This window comes from Manacus vitellinus, unplaced genomic scaffold (genome assembly GCF_001715985.3).
Source record: "Manacus vitellinus isolate BGI_N305 unplaced genomic scaffold, ASM171598v3 scaffold_8_pilon, whole genome shotgun sequence".
NCBI classification, from domain to species: Eukaryota; Metazoa; Chordata; class Aves; order Passeriformes; family Pipridae; genus Manacus; species Manacus vitellinus.
The window spans coordinates 5,226,712-5,246,934 of NW_021940864.1; the positions used below are offsets into that span (position 1 = coordinate 5,226,712).

The 20,223-nt window shown below is 43.7% G+C and overlaps 2 protein-coding genes across 3 annotated transcripts in view; one reads left to right on the forward strand and one right to left on the reverse strand.

The window, feature by feature from the left end:
* The window catches only part of CAPN2 (calpain 2), a 26,794-nt gene extending 26,119 nt beyond the window's left edge, over positions 1-675 (reverse strand). The window contains exon 1 of the mRNA XM_029965087.1: positions 640-675. Coding sequence (XP_029820947.1) covers positions 640-675 — 36 coding nt within the window. The remainder of the gene's footprint in view (positions 1-639) is intronic.
* A 5,861-nt stretch (positions 676-6,536) lies between these two features.
* Positions 6,537-20,223, forward strand: part of CAPN8 (calpain 8) — a 29,803-nt gene continuing 16,116 nt past the window's right edge. For both annotated transcript variants that reach the window (XM_018085028.1, XM_029965040.1), the window contains exons 1-6: positions 6,537-6,773; positions 9,437-9,506; positions 17,286-17,404; positions 18,496-18,629; positions 18,930-19,098; positions 19,997-20,080. In XM_018085028.1, coding sequence (XP_017940517.1) covers positions 6,537-6,773; positions 9,437-9,506; positions 17,286-17,404; positions 18,496-18,629; positions 18,930-19,098; positions 19,997-20,080 — 813 coding nt within the window. The remainder of the gene's footprint in view (positions 6,774-9,436; positions 9,507-17,285; positions 17,405-18,495; positions 18,630-18,929; positions 19,099-19,996; positions 20,081-20,223) is intronic.

Here is a 20,223-nt window from a genome sequence, read left to right on the forward strand (position 1 = left end):
GTAAAAACCAGAGCTAGCCCTCTCCAAATCTGTACGTTAGGAAAAAAAGACGAAGAGGAAAACCTATATGACTATGGTGCATACGTACCCGGTATTGTCACCCTATTAAACCTTGAATACTGCACACAATAGTGATCATTTACAGCTTGATTTGCTGGTGGTAACCAAAGCACGTGTTGCCGTCACTGCCGGCATGGAACAATCTACACCCCCTGCACAGCCTGAACCGCACACAGCGAGCTCCCCCCCAACATGCAACCCCGCCATACACTGCAGGGAAAAGGAGTGCCTCTGTTTAGCAGCGAGCTGCTGCCAAGAATGGCTAAAATGCTGCTGCTGGCACCCGCATAGTACAGCAGCCCTCCAAGGGAGATTTCAAACCATTTGTTTCATATTTTAGATCTGACTCAGGACGTGCTGGGCACCAGGCAGCGGTCCCGGGCAGCATGCAGAGGCTGAGAGCCCTTTGTGCTGCACCCACTGCCCATGCTGGCTGCCCAGCTGCCTTGGAAGGACAGGCACCTCTTTTTGCACATTGTATCCCAAGCACTGGATGCACAAAACAGTCGTTTGGATCCATCCTATCTAGAAAAAAAAGAACATTACTGTTTCAAAAATGCTCAAAGAACCATAAATTACCCAGCTGTACCATTTTGATGAGATGCGGCGGGACATTTTCCTTGAAAATTTAAATCAGAAGTTTTTCTTCATTGCTGATACACAGTGCTCCAATGCACTGTGAAACACTGTCTGTTTGCTTGGTAGTTTTGGACTTCAATCACTTATGATTCCTCTTCCTAGACTCAACATGGATCCTACTAGCACAATTCATGGGAAGCCATTGCCATTAAACAAGAAAAAAAGCTAAGCATTGTTCATTCAGTTCCTAGTGTAGCAGAGGAGGTCCCTAGAATCTTTTTGAAGTTAGATATGAGTGATGAGAGCTGCACCAGCCAGCTATGTCTCTGTAGATCATGACCATGCAAGGAAGCAGCCCTGATATCATCTGTTTGTCCAAAACTAGCCAGGCACAGACAAACTGCTGTGCTTTGAAGGTGTCTCCTCTTCCTCATGGTCAGAAGGGCTCTCTGAATAAAGAGGATAATGGTATTTTTGGCAGCATATTGAGGCACTTGGCAAATCAATAACACATGGAGAACTGGAAGCAGATCAATTAATGTTATGTGCTGTAAGTGCTCTCTGAGTGGAGCTGGGACATGCTGTGTGCACCCAATTACTGGTACATCGTTAGCCAAGGTCTCCAGCATGGCTGTGCTGAAGCTCAACAGGACACAGTATGACACTGGAGGATGGTTTCGCTCAACTGTTTATATTCATTGGGCACTGCTGAATTATCTTACAGGTAAGGCTTTCTACTGAACCAGGAGACTGGAAGATAACAGCACCTCACTATGCAGGAGTGTTAACTCACAATGAATGTTGTATCCCAACATCCCAGACAGATCTGGGAGCTGTAGAGCTGCTCAAAAAGTGTTTATTTGGCTCCACGCAGTGGTTCAATTCTGTACAGCTGCCACAGGTCAGACTTCTCTGGTTTTTCAAGAGTCAGGGTAAAAGAAAAACAGTGTCAGTTCAAAGTAATGACCCACAAAACCAGTTTTGGTTTGTGAACTCCTCTACTGTAGCCATTTTCCAGCAGATGCAGAAGTTTAAGCTGGGTTGGAGTTTGTAATGTAATTACTTTGCTTTTCTTAGTCATCTCCCCTGCATCCCACAGATGATACTCACAGACCACTCTGGGGTCTGCTGGCTGCATGTCAACAGCCTCTGCTTGGACAACAGTCAAGAAGATCAAGTGTGTACAAACATGTTATGTGGTTGCTCTGTTCAGTCAGAGTTACCAGAGTTTTCTTAGAGTCTCTGTGGTGCAATGGGACTTGACACTGAGAAAAGGAGATGAACAGATGACAGCAAAGACAGAAAGAAATTGAACCAGCAAGGATTCAATTAGGCAATGGGAGAGGAACCTGGGGCAATGCAGGGAAGAGGTATATTTGACATCATGGCTTGTTAGACTGGTCCCAAACATATAGGGATGGTAGTGTCCCCAGTGGTTTAATGACGGACAAGGATATGTTGGTGTAATACAGAAATTCTCTTACTGTATGGGAAGTTGGTCGTCCCAGCAGCCACCTGAACAGCCTACCCACAAAGACCTCTGCAGTTAAATCAACAAGTCACCTACTTCCAGCCCAGCAGCAGATGTGGATGACTCCACAGTTAGAGGGAGGGAAGTTCTTTTGAGGACTACAGGAGCCAGTTCCTTGATCTTCTACATACTCACACAATATGCCCATTTTCTTTAAAGAAAGGGGTGATTTCCATTTGACTGTGAGACTAGTGTAATGCTCTGAGGTAAAATAGCAGTGCCAAGAGTAGTTACCCACTCCTGTCTCCCTAAAACCAGGCAACTTCAGAAGGAAAAAGAAATCTGACTTTTTCTTAATCTCCCTACACACCTGCAGCTCTTCAAAGGAGTCACCAACTCTCACATTTCACGAGTAAAGTGGTTTCAGCTGTTACTGCTGCAGCTCATGCTGGTGCCTGATAAGAAGCATCCAGTTGCCACTTGCAGCATGGATTTCCAAGCAGGATGGGTTTCTGCTTCCCTGTATGTCTACACTCAGCAGTTGTGAGTAGCTCAGAGCTGCTATGCCTTGCAATATCCATCCTCTCTCCTGCTTGTTTGCCCTCCACTATACTCAGATATTGGGGAACAATGGGGAGCAACTTGCCAACAGCTCAGGAAGGAAGAAATGGGGCCATGTACCTGCAGGGGTTCTGTTCTTTGCAGGAACTGCCCTGTCCTCACTAGGATGAGGATGATTTCCCAGGCTTGCAGTAGCAGTGATGATGTTTCACAAGGCAATTGCTTTCCTGTCTGGACCTGGGATCTGGAGAGGTATTGATCTTTCCTCAACATCACAAGACTGGCTGTAGCCCCAGCCAACACAGTGTGAGGTGTCAGAAAGAACTGGATCATCCTGAAAAGTGCATCTGTCCTTTCCAGCTCCTTACAGTGCTGAACCATCACTCCTGGATCAGCTCAGCTGTGCTGTGGAGCTTCACACCTGGCATGCAGGCATTACCACTGTAGTATGTCATGTTCCTCCTCTTCAGGCACCAACAATTTTCTGGCATTTATAAAACAGTCAGGCAGGATCACAGCTAATTTCAATGTGTTTCCCTATAGGGAACCCACTAGGCTTCAGCTTGTAGCAAGCCTTCTCTCCCCTCCCCAAACACTTAGGTAAAATATTGCAACCTCTAAAACAATAACCTTATAGACAACATTAAGGACCTTTCATAGCTCCCACTAGTTTGACTATTAATAGTCATTCCATTTTCACAGTAATAGGGTGGGTAGGAGCCCATACATCCAGAATAGGAGAAGCCAAGCTCTCTAAATTGAACTAATCCATTTTCATGCTGCAGGGTCTACAATACAGCTAAGCAGCTTTAATCCTCATTAGTAAAGTGCTATGGTACAGGAGAGCCATTTCAGTTCTCTCTAATGCAATATATCAGAAATGTATCTAGAACTGCTAGGTAATTGGCAGTTATTTTCTTCTAAAAATTTCCACTTTCCTCTATAAAGATACAGAACAGTCTTGACTGCATCGAATTTGCAGACTTTTCTTTGAAACCTAGATGATGCATTTTCCTGGTTTATTTTGTTCTTCCCTATTTTTCTCACCCTCTTGCTATTGTCAAGAAAGGGGGAGAGGGGAAGGAAAGCAGGAAAAGCCAGGCAAAAATATTCTGCAAGTCCCAGAAGCAAGAAAAATCAGGTTAATTGTTAAACCTATTTTTTTTTCTGGTTCATGTTTCCCTAGGGGTTAATGTCACTTCATCAGCAGTTTTGGAGAGTCATGGAGAACCTGAAAGCTTTTCTCTCTATACTATATCTACAGCTGTTGCTGTAGTCAACTATACAGTCTAATCTTTTCCTCTTTTTTATATCCTCTAGATGGTGCTTATGTATCACTTTCTACACAAAACAACTCATGCTGCTGTTAATCAAGCTTGGGAAATGGATTTGAACTGTTGTACTACAGATCACTAGGACCAGAGGGTCGTGGTGGACACAATGGGTGGTTATCTGGTCCAATACTCCCCAGAGAAAATGGTTGTCCTCAGCCACTTTCCAAATGTGAGGTACAGGACAGAAAAATTTCTATGGCACATATACTGAAATTTATGATTAAAATCTGACTGTATTTCAAAGAATCATAGAATAGTTTGGATTGGAAGGAACCTTAAATGTCATCTTGTTCCAGCTCTGGGGCTGTGGGCAGGGACATGTTTCACTAGACCAGGTTGCTCAAAGGCCGATTCGACCTGGCCTTGAACACTGTCAGGGATGGGGCATCCACAGCTTCTCTGGGCAACCTGTTCCAGCGCCTCACCACCCTCACAGTCAAGAATTTCCAATTAATATTTAATCTTAACCTCCTCTCTGTTACTTTAAAGCCATTCCCCCTTGTTCTATCACCACATGCACTTGTAAAAAGTCACTCTCCAGCTTTCTTCTAGGTCCCCTTTAGGTACTGGAAAGTGCTACAAGGTCTCCCTGGAGCCTTCTTTTTTCCAGTCTGAACAACCTGAACTCTCTCAGCCCGTCTTCATAGGAGAGGTGCTCCCAAAATTTCTCTGCCTTACACTGTAATACCCCGATGATGTTCACCTCTGCTGTGCCTACTCGTGTCTGGTGGCAACTGGAGTTACAGAGCACACAGCGTTTCAAGTGTACGTCTGAAAAAATACATGGAAGAACAGAAGATTCCTGATCAAAATGGCCTTTTCCAATTGCTGGAGCACCATGCTTTTCCATGAAGAATCTTGCCAAAGCTTGAGCTTACAGCAAAGAAAGTGGGTACCTCAGAGTGGGTCTATTTATCAGGAAAAAAAAATTGCACCCTGTAAAGAAAAAACCGTCACCTCAGTGCTTTATTATTCTGCTCCTCACTCTGGTTCAGTACACAGACATGCACAGAAGTATTGAAATGTAACAGGGATAAAAAGCTGACCATCCTTCTCCTTTACTCGATTTCAACAGTACTAGTTTAATTTTGGGGTAGCTGATATATTAATTTCCTCATCCCAGCCTTCACTACCTGTGCCCACCTGGAACTGACCAAGTAATTTTGTTTCCTCCTTTTTTCATTCCCTCTCTTCAAATATTTGCAGACAAGTAACCTGGCTAGCCTCTGTTTGAACACCTTATCTCAACAGGTTTCAGTCCTTAAAAATTCTCTCTTCCCTTCCCCACACCTTCTGTCTAAATATACCAAGGGGTAGTCATCAAACATGCTCTTTGGCAAACAAAGTCACTGTTTACCCAGTTTTTTGCTGGACATGCAGTGGTCTTTGCTAGGGTATCCTGGCCATTATATAGGAAGACAGCAGAGAGCAGCTGTGCTCCATGTAAAATATTTCTTCCTTCAGTTCTTGAACCTACAGACATTTTCAGCCACCTTTCCAGGGAGGTGTGCACCCCTGTGTCAGTACAAAATGGGGTTTCTAGGGTAGAAACTTTGAGTTTTTCTACTACAAGAACAGGAACCACTATTTTTAAAGGTTTTATACAGCCTTTTACACCATAATTTTTTTCTGCTTGTAGATATTTTATATGCAGGAAATATCACCAAAAATCTGTAAAGAGGATGGCTGACATCTCACTAGCTGAGATGGGGAAAGTATAATTTCTGCCCAAGGTCACACTGGGCATGAATAGCAGGGCTTACCTTCTGTCTGGTGAAACAATTTCCCATTTTTGGCCTAGGTCATGCTCCTGGATTGTATCCTTGCCCTCTGCAGATCATATAGTCAAGTGGTCAGCTTTAATTCTGTCAAGTTCACACCTTTTATTGGTAATAAATTAAGTTAAAAATTCCTACTGCTTTGAGAGTACTAAAGAGAGGGGGCCTTTTGAAAATACCCATCACTTAAGCCAAAAATGTGTTCAACTTTCCCCTAGCTCTAAAGCTCCATGGCATCTCCATAGCCGTGTAAGCTGTAGCAATAGATACCCAGCTCCAGGTTTTGTGGCTGTGCAACCCTCCAACAGCACAGAGTCCAACCTCAGAAGGAGGAAAGGAGTTTTAAACCATCTCCACCTGGATTTTTAAAGTATTGATCCTCAAACCTGACTTTCAGCACACTAAACTCACACAATCACTTTCTGTGTGTAAACAGGTGTGTCTGCAAAAACATTGTTTTCCCTTGCTCCTTGTTAAAAGAGTACTTTAAAAAGGGACTGCAAAAAAAGCAAATAGCATGGGAGCAGCACCAGGCAGTGCCCACAGTCCCAGCCGTGCTGGCTGTGGCTCCCGCCAGCTCCTGCCTGTGTCTCTCAGGTACATATTTGCACTTCTGGTGCCTCCTCCCTCCAGGGCTGCAGGAGCACTTAGAGCAGTCCTTGGCTCCACCCGAGCCTGCTACCTGCCTATACTGACCTCCTCTCCCAGGAGGCAAAGCCGGAGCTGCACCACACACTGGGAGGGTGGGCAGGCATGTCCAGGGTCGCGGCAAGGCTGTGCCAAGAAAGAGCGGTGGCGGATGGGCTCGGATCCAACAAGAATGCCATCAAGTATTTGAAGCAGGACTATGAAGCCCTGAAGCAGCAATGCCTGCAGACTGGCACCCTGTTCAAGGATGAGGAGTTCCCAGCCTGTCCCTCTGCTCTGGGCTACCGGGACCTGGGACCATACTCCTTCAAAACCCAGGGGATAATCTGGAAGCGCCCCACGGTAAGAGTGTCTATTTTACTGGGTTCAAATCTAATCAAAGCACACCTGAACATGCATACTAAAGCAGTGGTGAGCCTGAATATCCACTATTCCTGTATGTTTTCTTCTTTAATTCTATCTTGCATTACCTCCATGGTTGGCAGAAGCAAGGCTGGAAAGAGGGTGGGGAAAAAAAAAAATCATCGTCTTCTAAGCCCATTATAAAGCAAGGAGTCTGTGGGAACCTGCTTCATGGGAACAGGCTTCCTCCCTGTCCATCCCAGATCCTCAGAGCTACAAGTCCAGGGTGCAATCTAGAGATGGGTTGAAAAGGCCCATGTGTATCCAGACAGACCATGGGGTACCCCTGGAGCCGTCGATTGTAAAAGTACCCACACCAAGGTCTTGCCACTGTACACCTCAGGAAATCAGGCTAATATGTAAATAAAATCCTCTGTCTCACTTCAAGCTACATATAACAGTTAAATAGCAATTGACTGGAATTGCTATTACCCAAATACATATATCCTACAAATGGCCTCTGATTTTAAGAAAGTAATTTTCATCAGGAAAGATTAGATGATGATTTTTTTTTAAAACTGCAAAATCAGGGCTTCAGAGATTCTTCTGCACTTTCATTTTTCAGCCATTTGTTTCTGTCTCTACTTTGCTCCTCCTTTGTCATTTTGGCCCTTCTTGTAACATCAAGAAATATTAAAAAACTGAGGAAGGAAGGAAAAATCTCCAAATGACTTACCTCCCTCTGATGTGGGCAAGGAAAATGAGAAGAACAATAGATTTCAAGACTTTGATTTTTGTTGTGTTTTTCACCTGAAAAGTGAGAAACAGAAATTTGCAGGTCAAATAACTCCAGGCCTAATAATCCTGGCAACCCCATTTGTCCATAAGCACCTTACTCTGGCACCTGGGTGTTACAGAAACAAGTACCATGGATGTGTCTCTTGGCTTTGCCTGTCCTTCTGGAGGTCAGCCTTAGGAAACTCATTAAATTAGACTTGGGCTACAACACTGAGCCTGCTGCAGGCAGAGACACCCACAAATGTATCAAGGTAAGGAATAACTGAGGTCTGAGATCCAACAGGGTTAAATGTTCCAGTCCTGCCTGCTAGAGACCTGCCCTCACGGGACCCCTCTGCCTTCCCAGCACTCATCAGAGACACAAGCAATTTATGAACACTTAATCCACAAGTACTGGGACCCACTGGCTTATCCCTATGCAAGGGTCAGAGCCCAACGCTGCTGCAAGGTGACACAAACTCTCTGCTTTTCTCTCTTCAGAGGGACCCGGATCTAATCTGTTTTTATGTGTTGTGGGTGACTCCTCTTGGAGGCCACACCCTTCTCATTTTTCTACCAGTCAGCAGGTTTCCATCTGCAAACTCTGCCTGTGATTGCAGGCTGACAGGATCACCACTCACTTCCCTGTCTGCATCCAAACCAGAACCAGTGGGTAACTGGGAGAAAACCTGCTGGAGAAGTGCCCCCTGCAAAACAAATATCTGCTAATATCAACCCCTGAGACTGCTGCTTTGCGGACAGCAAGTGTTAGACACTGCCACCACAGACTTATCTTCCGATTTCAACAGTGGGTTTATAGAAAGAGAAAAGATGGAAAGTCAGCTGTGTGAAAGGTGTATGTGGCACTTAGGAGTGGCTCAGAAAGGACAGGTGTCTAGGTGAGTAATAAGTCATATGCGGCTGACTGACACCAGGTGCACTGCTTTGGAGGGAGGAGAGAAAAACCTACAAACCCCCTATTTCTGTGGGGTGGGTAACCTGCTCCTGACTCCTATCCACCGAACAGAAGCAAAAAAGAGGTAGCTGAGATGCCACCTATTGCAAGAGGAAATTGGCTCTTTGTCACACACATGCACACAAGTAGTCCTGGGTTGCCCCTGTCTCTCCACAGGATGCTCAAAGCTGACAACTACTGCTCTCTGTGAGAGCCAGTGACTGCCTAAACTGTCCTCAGCCCTGCTTGCCAAGTTAGGCTTCCTATAAACTGCCCCTTGCTGCCATCCAGAAACTCGTGGAAAATGCTCAAGAAAACAAAGAAGGCTTTTGTCTCTAGAGAGACAATATTAACTTCCTAATATAGGCCATGAATTGTTGGAGAGCTCAGAGTTGGGACAGGAGTGACAGTCATTGCCATAACCTACTTGGCTGTCCCCAAAGGGCCAGGAAGAAAGGAGGGTTGTTGCTAATAAAAGCATTTGCGTGGTTGGCCTCCCAGGAAGCAGGGTCAGGGTTGGGGAACATCCTCCACGCTGTTGGCAGTGGAAACTCAGCAGAGCTCCAGTGGCACAGGCAGCAGCAACAGTCACAAACTCACTTGCACTGCTTGAACTAAAATCTCAGCAAGATAGAGTAAATTGTAAACGCCGAGGTTGAATTTTCGCCTGTCTCCACAGTAGCAAAAATTCTCACTAATATCACCGACAGTCTCAAGTAGCAGGATTTGCCTCAAAAAATACAAGCAGTCCTCATTTTTTTTACAGAAATGTTGTTCTGAGACCATGTTAATCAGAGAGAAGAGAAAAGATATATTTTATAAGAAATGTTGAAAGTGTTTAATATTTTTTGAATATTGAAACAAGGAACAAGAAAAGGGAACTTCTCAGAGCAGAAAGGGTGTTGCAAACTCTGAAATTATGTCTTTTCAGGAATTATGTGCCAACCCTCAGTTCATAGTTGGAGGAGCTACCCGAACAGATGTCTGCCAAGGAGAGCTGGGTATTTACAGTGCTTCTGAATTTTGTTTTGTAAGAAGAAAAAAAATGCAGATTAATTTAAAAGTTCCTCAGACACGGACCATTTTATTTTATTGGCTATCTCCCAGATGTAGTATGGAGAGAGGCAGATCCCCAAGAAGGGGACCCATGTACCAGCATTGCTGCCTGAGACAGGGTATATATATGGGCTTGTAAGAGCTATGTCAAACTTGGAAGACACCAAACTGTCTCCTGGAGAAGGGAAGCTAATTATGTGGAGCAGAAGGCTGGCTTGCTCTTGACATCTTAAGATAGAGTTGGACACCAACCTAATCATGAGAACACTTGCCCATCCCAGCAAGAGCAGCTTCAAAGACTGTGGGGACAGTGGACACCAGGGAAATTTTCCCCTGTAGCCTAGTCCCTAGGGGTTTTTATCTGGGAGGCAGAGCAGGTTCCAGCCTCAGTCTCACACAAAACAAATACATAACAACCAAGGAATAGAGCAGGAACTGGTTTAGTAGAGAGGCTGGGTCTATGACCATTTTGTGCCAAGCAGGGTGGTCCAGGCAGGAGTTAGAAACAAAGACCACATAATAAAAAATGAACAGAGCACATAAACCTCCATAATATGATCCACAACGGCAAAATGTTCCAAGGCTTTCATGCTGAATGCTCCTTCTGCTTGTACAGCATTTGGCATAGAGCTGCGAGCAGGGACAGGAGCAACTGGGCACCAGCCACACCATGCAAGCTCAGACAGAAAAGACAGTGTTGCTCAGCTCCCCAAATTAAGGCCTGATCCAGAGGAGATGTCTCTCAGGCAGCACTCATCCTCTCCTGGAGATCCATCACAGAAAAACTTTCTTACACGTTTTTCTCCAGGGCTTGCCGTTGACTTAACAGAGCTGCCGTGCAAGCGGCCAGAAGGGAGCTGTAACGGGACTTGATCCCCCCCTCAAATAGCTGCTGCAGCAGCTGCCTTCCCTGCCTGCCTCACTGATAAGATCCAGCTGCAGAAGACAGCAGTAGCAACCTCTCCTGACTACATATAGAGGCAGGAAGGCTGAAGCTCTTGTAATGAGAATTTGATAGATTAGACACAGAGAAATCAGCCTTTCTCCCTCCTGTGCTGCTAACTGCAGTACTCCTGACCTCACTGGTTTTCCAGCCCATCCATTGTGCAAATGAGATTCAAACAATTTCTGCAAGTCATTGGCAATAAATAATACCAATGCTGGTCTTGTAAACACAGCACCATTAAAGCAATTGCTGAAAAATTCCCTGGTGTGTGGGCTTATACTCCAAATGCTAAAAATAAGGTGCCCAATCATATACTTGCTCCAGGATATTTATTTGGTGGATGCTGGGGAGATCACTTACTCTGTTTTAGGAAAATGGTTCAGATAAGTAATAAGAGACATTTCTTGTCACCTTCTATTTGGGAAGTTTCTATAATAGCATTAAAACAGAAAAAAGATCACATGCCTGACATAAAACCTCATTTTCCTTGACAGTTTACAAGCTATAGGACTGAAGAATATTACCTATTCTTAAACTAGAAAAGGTCAATGTGTTATTTGTGTTTAGCTTGGAAACTGAATACAAATACTCTGAGTCCTTTTCTGCTTCTGTCACCTGCTGAATGTCTCTGTGGAGTCCCAGTTCTTTATCCTCAATGGGCTTTCATTAGAGACTGCTGCCAAAATCCATCAAATAGTGGTAAAAACAGAACTGGACCCAAACTCCTCCTGTGAATCTGGGGATAGTGTCTGGCTCTGGGTTTTCTGAGGCCAGCTTTTGGTGGGCAGTACCCCAAGTGCTAGTTCTGAAAGCTGCTCCGAACCTAGAAGAAAAGTCCCGAAATCTAATTCTGCTTTTATTAGGAGCTTGCTTTTCTCTCTCTTACTCTCTCACCAACAAAAAAAAAAAAAGATAATCCAATTTGTTTCTGTAAGGCTGCTTACAGTTGCTTCTACACACACTGACCCTTCACAAAAACAAACTTCAGGCATGGGACTTCCCTTCTAGCATTCGGGTGTTTGCTTTACATCTCCGAGGCATACTAAGCTTTTTTGGTATTTGATCCAATACCTTGAATATCAAAGTCCTTGTTACTAAAACCCTCATGTAAAACACTTCAATTGAAACAGACCCTGATTACATATTTACATAAGCCACGTATGTGACCGGTTAACAAGTCCTTGAGGGAAATAGAGCCTATTTTCAATAATCTTTTCTGACATGTTTCTTTTCTTTTAAAAATAAAACTGCAGGTCTGGGTTTATATGAACAAAAGGAACAAGAAAAAACAGAGTTAGTCTCACTCCATTAAACTTATTTCTTTGACAACAGTGTAAGCTAGATGAATATCAGCTTGGGAAGTTTGATGGGAACTTGAAAGACTTGAAATATTTTAAACGTTCTTTGAACCGTATCTTTTTGATACCCTAGTAACAACTTGAAATGCAGTCACATAGTCTTAGTTAATAAAGGTGACTTATGAAGTTTTCTTGCAGCTATCTGAATAAGTTAACATTAGAACTGTTTGCAGAAGTTCTTAAGAAGCAAGTGACATAAATTTAATTTTAATAATATAAAACATACTGAAAACCCCTCAGTTTAATATTAGCTTTCCAGATCCACACTATTTGTATTCATGAGCTGCCTTTTGTTCTGAATGCTCAGAGGCTACTCCAGGCACTGCAGCTCCTTTGGCCCGGGCTGTCAGCTGGAGGAGTCCCCTGAAGCCAAGGCAGATGCATGAGTTCACACCAGCTGAGGAGCCCACCCCATGCATGCTTTGTGCATGTCTTGTCCTTCAGACAGATTTAAAGAGATTACAGGTACGGAACAAACCAAAGCCTGACAGCTCTGAGATAGATCTGATACCTGTTGAGGGAACCTATGAAGCGGGTGTAGGTAGGACAGTACTTAATAATATTGGGTTTGTTCACTTATTTTGCTGTTAGACGTTAATGTATGGCCCCTCTGACGTTCAGTGCCGTGGCTAAGGGGCATTGGAGTTCTAGCAGATATATCTTGTAGCTGTCAAAAAATACATTCACTGAGAATTCTGAGACCTCAAAGAGAAGAAAGCCTGTTCCTTTGCTGGGTTCTCCTTTGCCTTTCTGTACACAGCTGCAGAGCATAATTCATTTCCATAGAAAACCTCAGGAAGCCTTTAGAAATCTCAAAGCAGAGGCAGTCTGCATTGCTATAAATGATAAGCTAGTGGGTCAGTGCTTCCTTGATGTCTGGTATGATGCCCCAGGTACTACGAGCTCTGAAGAAGGGCTTCCAGCAGAGACTAAAGCTGAGAGTCAGTGCTGCTTGACAATCCAGGAGGCAAGAGCCAGAGCATTGTATTTGGATCCCTTCTGAACACCAGGCATCGCTGAAATAGCAATAAGCCAGAATACAGTCAGGACAGAAACGCCTTTGTGCTGTCCAGTTAGATCTTGGAACCAAACACTTGGACTTTTGGCTAAATCTCACCATCTCTAGGTCAAAGAAGAGTTCAGATATTCTGTGTCTAGACACTTCAATGGTAGCTAAACAAAAACCGAGCACTGCTCTGTAGCAACTGAAACTAATCAAATTTCTCATTTATTTTATGGCCTCTGCAAGTGCAGCATGCTTGGGTAAACATCATCAATACAGAGGAGTCGCTCAGCTCCCAGGTCACTGAGGATTCGGTATTCTCTGCAGCAATTCGATTATCTCTCTAAACCAGGAGGTGACTGAGTAGCACTGAGAACACGAGCCATCTCAGTACATCTGTGAGCAGCAAGTGATTTTATTTCAAGTGCACTAACAGTCAAAGTAATTCTCTGTATATGGACACAGACACAGGAGCTAGGCACAGCTAAGATTCGTGTTTACCCTTTCCACCACAAACTCAAGGTCAGAATTGCTTAATAAAAAAAAAAATAAATAAATTGGACTTTATGACCATTTCAAATAACTTCATGTCCATGCATCGAGCTGGCTTCTTTTTTGGACATTCAGCAGCAACAGCAAACACTGTAATTGGCACTTGTCTGAAACTTCTACTCATGATCTATGAGGCTGAGCAGAAGCAGCTATATGCCTATAGGTGATATAACTTCACAGGGCTAATGTTGAGAGGGTTTTTTTTAGAAAAATAAATCTTTTTATAAGCTAAAAGGCTACAACTTCAAACACAGAGTGAGCAGACATGCTTTTTGATATTGTCATTTTTTTTGACTATAAGTTTACTGGAAATACATTCTAAATAATTAATTTGATTAATTGGTCAATTGGCCTCTTTTCCTTTCCCTCAAAAAAAAATCACTTTTTTTGGAAAGGAATAAAATAATTTCCTTACAGTTTGAAAGATTACTCATAACCTTTAGCTGAATCAGGGCAAGTTTGAGTGGTCCTATATAATTTGTCTATCTAGGGAACTTGTGCTGTTGCACTGTCCTTTTGTCATAATCACAAACAAAACTCCAAAATTTATTGCCCACAAAATTATGTTAAACTTTGAAAAAAGGAACATGGACTGTCAAGTTGTACTTTTTTTAGAACTAGTAATCTATTATCCAGTGGGGCTGAGAAGGCTTATTAATAGGCCATGATCCCATTGTGGTGTATAAGAAGGTAAGAGGCAAACTGTGCAGTTTAGGCTCCATTATGGAAGCTCCTTGATGTGGACAGATTTCTACATCCTCTTTAATTTGTCTTAAAGTAAATATCACAGGAGCTTGAATGTCACGCATCACTGCTACATAAAGATGCCCCCAAACCATCTACATTCAGACACCCCATGCAAACCCTCATTTTTATCAAGTTACTGCACAGCAGCCAATTCCCAGTTGGTTCCTTTTGGAAGGCATGGTTGATATTTGTTCAGGCACAAGCTTAGTCAAAGATATTAGGCCCCAAAGTAAGGTTTAGAGACAGGACTCTGCATTGCTTAAGGCAGGCATAGCTACTTTTAAGGCCAAGTTCACCACTGCAATTCTTCCAACACAATTCTTTCCAGGCTTGCTTTGAGCAGGCTTGCCTCTAAACGCTTCCCTGGGAAGTTGGACTGCATGGTGTGTTTGAGAGAGGCAGGAGCACCCACATCACTCACTCTCCCAGACGATAAGAAGTTAATTCATGCTGTAAGATAGCTGTAAAGGATTTCACGCTGCATTTGGCATCTTATGGGGTTGAGATTCTAAAATTGTTCAGTTCTGAGTCAGGGAAGTAAATAACATACTTAAGGAAACCCCCCTCATTTCACTGAATCTTCTGCCTAATTGCGCATCAAACATACACCATCTTCAGCAAAGCCTGCAGCAGTTTCTTGTTCACTGACTATAAAATCTTGGCCTGGACCAGGAAGGGGAAACCCTTCCACGTGTTGCACATTGGGAGAGCACCAACTTGTCACTGCTGCAGACCTTCTCTGGCCTCAGCGGGGGTGGAGGGACAGAACAGGGACACCAAGGTCCCCCATCTTGCCATCTTCTCAGAAATAATGTTCTGCGCTTCACAGCATACCAGGAACAGCCAGAGCAGCAAGAAAACCTGGAGTAATTGAGAAAATGAGGATTTCAGTTCTAACTTGATAAGGCTTTTCATCTTCCTCCTCTGAAAATCCTTTCCCCACACTTATCATCATTATTTCTGCCTCTCCAAGGAAAACAAAATTATAACAGCTTAAGGCATACACCTGTACCAAGGAAAACCTCAAAGAAATAAACACAAAGCAGATCTGGTCTTAGACTCATTTTTTCCTATGTCTGCGTTTCCTTGGCAGAGGAGGTCCTTAAAGCCTTTTTTCCCCCCACACTTTGTGCTCTCATAATTTTTCTTATTTTATACATAGGTACCTAAGGGTGGGAGGAAACTTCCAGGCCAGCTTTCTCTCCCACAGAATGAAAAATAGCTTGTAAAATAATTAGTTTGAAGATGAGCTTGATAAGGTTTTTTGCTCATAGTTTTTCTAGAGGCTGCCTCTTCTGGACTCTCTTTATGCACAGCACCAATTTTTCTCAATTTCCACTTTAAATATGTCACAACCCTTTTATTTTATCTTCTCTTCTGCAAAGGAAATATTATCTTTCAACTAAGAGGTCTTGCCTCAAAGAGCTTTTCTGCAAAGGAGCATTTAACCTGCTTCACACTTCTTCAAACACCACTTGTGTAGGATGAGCAGGACAATTTTTTTTAACCTCTTCTCATAAGAAATGCAGGTGGATGGGGAGAAAGAGGTAATCCAGCCATTTTCTGCCCCCTTCCAGCTTGAGTGCTCTTTCCTGAACGTGGCAGCCAAGACAAGGCAGAGCAAACCTGGGTGAAGGCTCAAGCAGCATTTCACATGCTAATCCTGGGTTTTCCCTCCTTCCTCTTTGGAAATGCCTGGACTGGCACGGTGGGTGTGTCACGGTTTTGGATCCATGATGCCATCAGCCAGCTCAGGTGGTTACAGGTCATCATACCAGGGGCACTTCTTCACAGGTGTTTCTGAAGTCCCTGCTTGCCTAACTCAAACAGCTGCTTCTTGCTCAGCTCACGGGAGGCATCTGGGTACCCCCCAGTGGGGTACAGGCAGCAGAGAGCACCCAGCTCCTATATCTTACTTTTGCAGTTGTATTCATCATGACACTAAATCATAAAGTCTGAGTCAATATAAAGAATTAACTGCTACTCTAGGGTATTCCATCATGCTACAGATTAAACTCTTTCCTTGGTTTCTCAATTAGCTTATTTTCTCTGATGCAAGAGCTGTTATGCCAATTCCTTCTGCAGAATATGCACCTGCACAAAGAAACTATGTCTTGGCACAGATAATCCACAGGGAACCAGGAAAATGTTAGTACCTTCAGAGCAGTTTTGTTTTCCTAGACTTTCTGCACACCTCAGAAATCATACAGAATCACAAAAGTTCCTCCTGCTGTTTGCAGTATGCAAACACTGCAAGAAACCTGTGAGTCACTGAGTTTCCCAGGGGCACCACCTCCTTCTTACCGGGCAACCAACCCAGCAAACAGCTCCAGCTGCGAGACACGAAGGCTCCAGGGAGGGCTGGGCAGGCCCAGCCTTTCCAGGATGAGGAGTGGGCCAGAGAAAGCACTCACCTCCTTGCAAAGGTCCCAGGAGACTTCAGCTTCCATTACACTCCCGGGCAAATCTCTGGTAGTAGTCCTTGTGTGCAGTTCAAGTTCAGACATTCAAAGAAAGGGTTAAGAAGAAATAGGCCCCCAAATGTTCCTGCTGTCCATTGAATATTCTCCAAAAGATAGGAATGGAAGTCCCACCGTCCTTCTATAAACAAGGAGCTTTTGCCCTCTTCCAGACATCTTCTAAGTCCTTGTCTCCCCCAGGTCTGCTGCCTTGAGTTTAGTCAAAGTACTGCAGGTGATTAACTGTGTCCTGCCCAGCCACGCTTTGCAACCCACATACCCGAAATGTCTTCCCCCTCTGGCTGCATTCTTGGTCTCCTGAGGGCATTAACAAGCTTAGCAAAGCAGCTTGTTTTCACAGCTTTATTAAAGAATCAAAATAGCAAAGCACAAACTAGACCAGCAAAATTACCACCATGGTCAGCCTCAGAGGCCCAAGGTACCTATGCGGTTTGGGTGAGTGGAAAATGAGGAAAAGAGATAAAAAACAAAGGAAGAATGGATTGCTGAACCAATACTGAGTCTGGCAGGACCATGCACAGCTCTTAATGCTGGCATTTTAGTCTAGGTGAGAGTGTGACTTAATGGTGTAGGGATCAGCTTAGCAAAACCCCTATTTGTTAATGAACTTTTCTGCCTTGCAACGTGTGTGTTTTTAGGTGATTGCTGGCTCCTAGCTGCCATTGCATCTCTCACTTTGAATCCAGATGTTCTGTACCGTGTTGTTCCCAAGGATCAGAGTTTCCAGAAGGACTATGCTGGAATCTTTCATTTCCAGGTATCTATATGAACAAAGTATTGAGAGTAAAAGAGGAAAATTCTAGTATTTAGCCAGAAGCAGACTGTTTCTGGTTTTTTTTTGTAACAAACAAAATAGTCAAGAATTACAGTGTGTAAGTGAAATTGATGGAGGAGAGAGAAAGAAAAGAAGAACAGAGTTAAATAATATTAAATGAGACCTGCTCACTGGCTAGGTTCTGCTGTCTTACAGCTGATAGGGCTCTGGGAAATTAAACAGTTTTTGTAAACTCAGCTGAACCATCAGGCTGTGTGAGCCCAAACCAAACTCTGTTGCTGCCAACTGTTGAGAGTGAATTCAGGTTGATGTGATTCCTTGTCCTCCCCTCGCTGTGGTTATGCCTGTATTTCCTTGTCTGCAGACCCAGTGTGTTGGGATTTAGCTATCTTGCTTTGAGTAGAGGTTAGGCTCAGGTGTGAGCAGTGTGGATTCACCCTGCAAAGTGAAAGGAGCTGGTCTGGTGAGGAGAGGATTTATAAAACACATACCTTCTACCAGCTCACCTTAGAGTATTACGGTGTGAATTGTCTTCTCTCCTTTCAGTACTGCATCAAATTCTGGAATAAATATTGCTAGCTTTGAGACCAAAATTTAGCATTAGCAACGTTTCACATGTTTCCCAGTATTTACAGAAGGGATTAGCGCTATTGAGTGCTTCCCCTTCAGATGACCCCTCCTTGCAGCATTTTTGCAGGGGAATTGTTTTTTCTTAAGAACTGAGCCTTAAGACAGTTTAGAGTAACCTGTCTACACACTAGCTTTCTGGACTCTCCACCATGTAAACTCTGCATGGAGCACAGTGAGTGTTTTTGATGTTATGTGCAACAAGATGCTGTTAATATTGTCTATTAGCAAAATTTAATATAGCATTAAGAAGCCTGCTGAACACTCCACAGGGCTGGGAGGAGTTTGCCTCTATTACAAAGGAGGGGAATCCAACATGGGAATGAAACCTTACAGTGACTTATGCAGGAGGAACTGATGACAGGTGAAGGGGTAGGAGGATGGTAGTGTGGAGCTATTATGGGCACACCAGCACTCACCACCTTTTCCTTTCTTCTTTTTGTCAGTTCTGGCAGTACGGGGAGTGGGTGGACGTCGTGGTGGATGACAGGCTGCCCACCAAGGATGGGAAGCTGGTCTTCGTGCACTCGGAGGAAGGCAACGAGTTCTGGAGCGCGCTGCTGGAGAAGGCCTATGCCAAGTATGGTGGCTAAGCAGGAGGCAGCACTCCTGGGTGTGCAGCTGTTGGTGGGCCAGGCACTGTGATGTTAGTCACCACACACTTCATTCAAATGCAGCCTCCATTCCACTCATTATTTACAGTTCCCTCGAGGTCCATAAAGCCTGTTGCCAACTGTCTGTTTCAAGGGGCTTTTAATTCTGGTGCCCCTGATGATCACCCAGACCGAGAGATACTAAATGATAAATCCTTCTTTCTGCGGTGCCTTGTGCTTACAGGTGGAGATGATCCCTTGAATAGGTCTTGTCATCTCTCCCACAGGCTGAATGGCTCTTATGAAGCTCTCACAGGAGGGTCCACTATGGAGGGCTTTGAGGATTTTACTGGAGGCATCTCTGAGTCCTATGAGCTGCGGAGGGCTCCTTCAAACCTGTACCAAATCATCCAGAAGGCTCTGAGAGCTGGGTCGTTGCTTGGCTGCTCCATTGATGTAAGAGACTGACAAAGCTTTACTCTCCTTCCTCCTCTTCTCAGGACTCGGGTCCATACTGTAACAAAAGCTCAGATCAATGTTAGATGTAGGTAGGAAAGTCTGATATAAAAGCAAAACACAATTAATGTCAGACCTTTATTGATTTCAGTAACAAAACCTTCAGATGAGGTTCTAAATAGCCATCTCTTGTGGTGACTCCCTATTTACAAGACAGTGTAGGATAATACCTAGAACCACCAACTGCTCTTCGGTACTGGTCTTCTTGAACCCCATTTTCATTCTCTATCTTTTCACGTTCAAATTTTGTGTAATTTCAGCTCCAGACACTCAGCTGCCAGAGACAAACTCTTTGAGACACTTTGTTGGAGCCTGTAGGCTGATTCTGGCTTTGGTTTTCAGTCCTAAAGATTATTAACACCTGTAATACAAACACTCTCAAGTTACAGAGGATGTTTGAACATGTTTTGGAAATTTCACATCTTTCACATCCTGTTTCATTATCCTGTTTGAAATCCTGGTATATGGCATATAGAATTACCAGAGTTCAAAGTTTGATATATTAGATCTTGACTCAGGCAGGCCAGGCCTATGTTCATATGAACATGTCTTTGCAGATGACTGGGTCTGTAGCCTGAGCTGGGAGTTGGATTTAGATTTAGATTTCATTGTACATTTTTGAATTTCTTCTGTGCTAGGGCTGCATATTAAGGGACATGAAACTGTAGAGTTGAGTTTTTGCTGTAGATCTCACCTTTATTTAATATACTTTGCATCAAGAATGTTGGTATTCATTGTGCATACCACTTTGGATGTCTTCCCCCATATTAAGTTGTTCATGAAAGTCAAATTCATACACAATATATAGTCATAAATGTGCACACTTTTATTGCTCCAGATAACTGCTGCAGCTGAAATAGAAGCAATCACAAGTCTGAAGCTGGTAAAAGGACATGCTTATTCTATCACTGGAGCAGAGGAGGTAAGCCAGCCTCTCTGGGGCCATTGTGCAAAACAGCTTGGGGGTGCAATACTGCAGTGCCTTCAACTTTCTGATGTCTTGCTGTGACTGACCAAATAAAAATGTTGCTGTCTTATGCACCCTCTTACAGAGAAGAAAAGGAA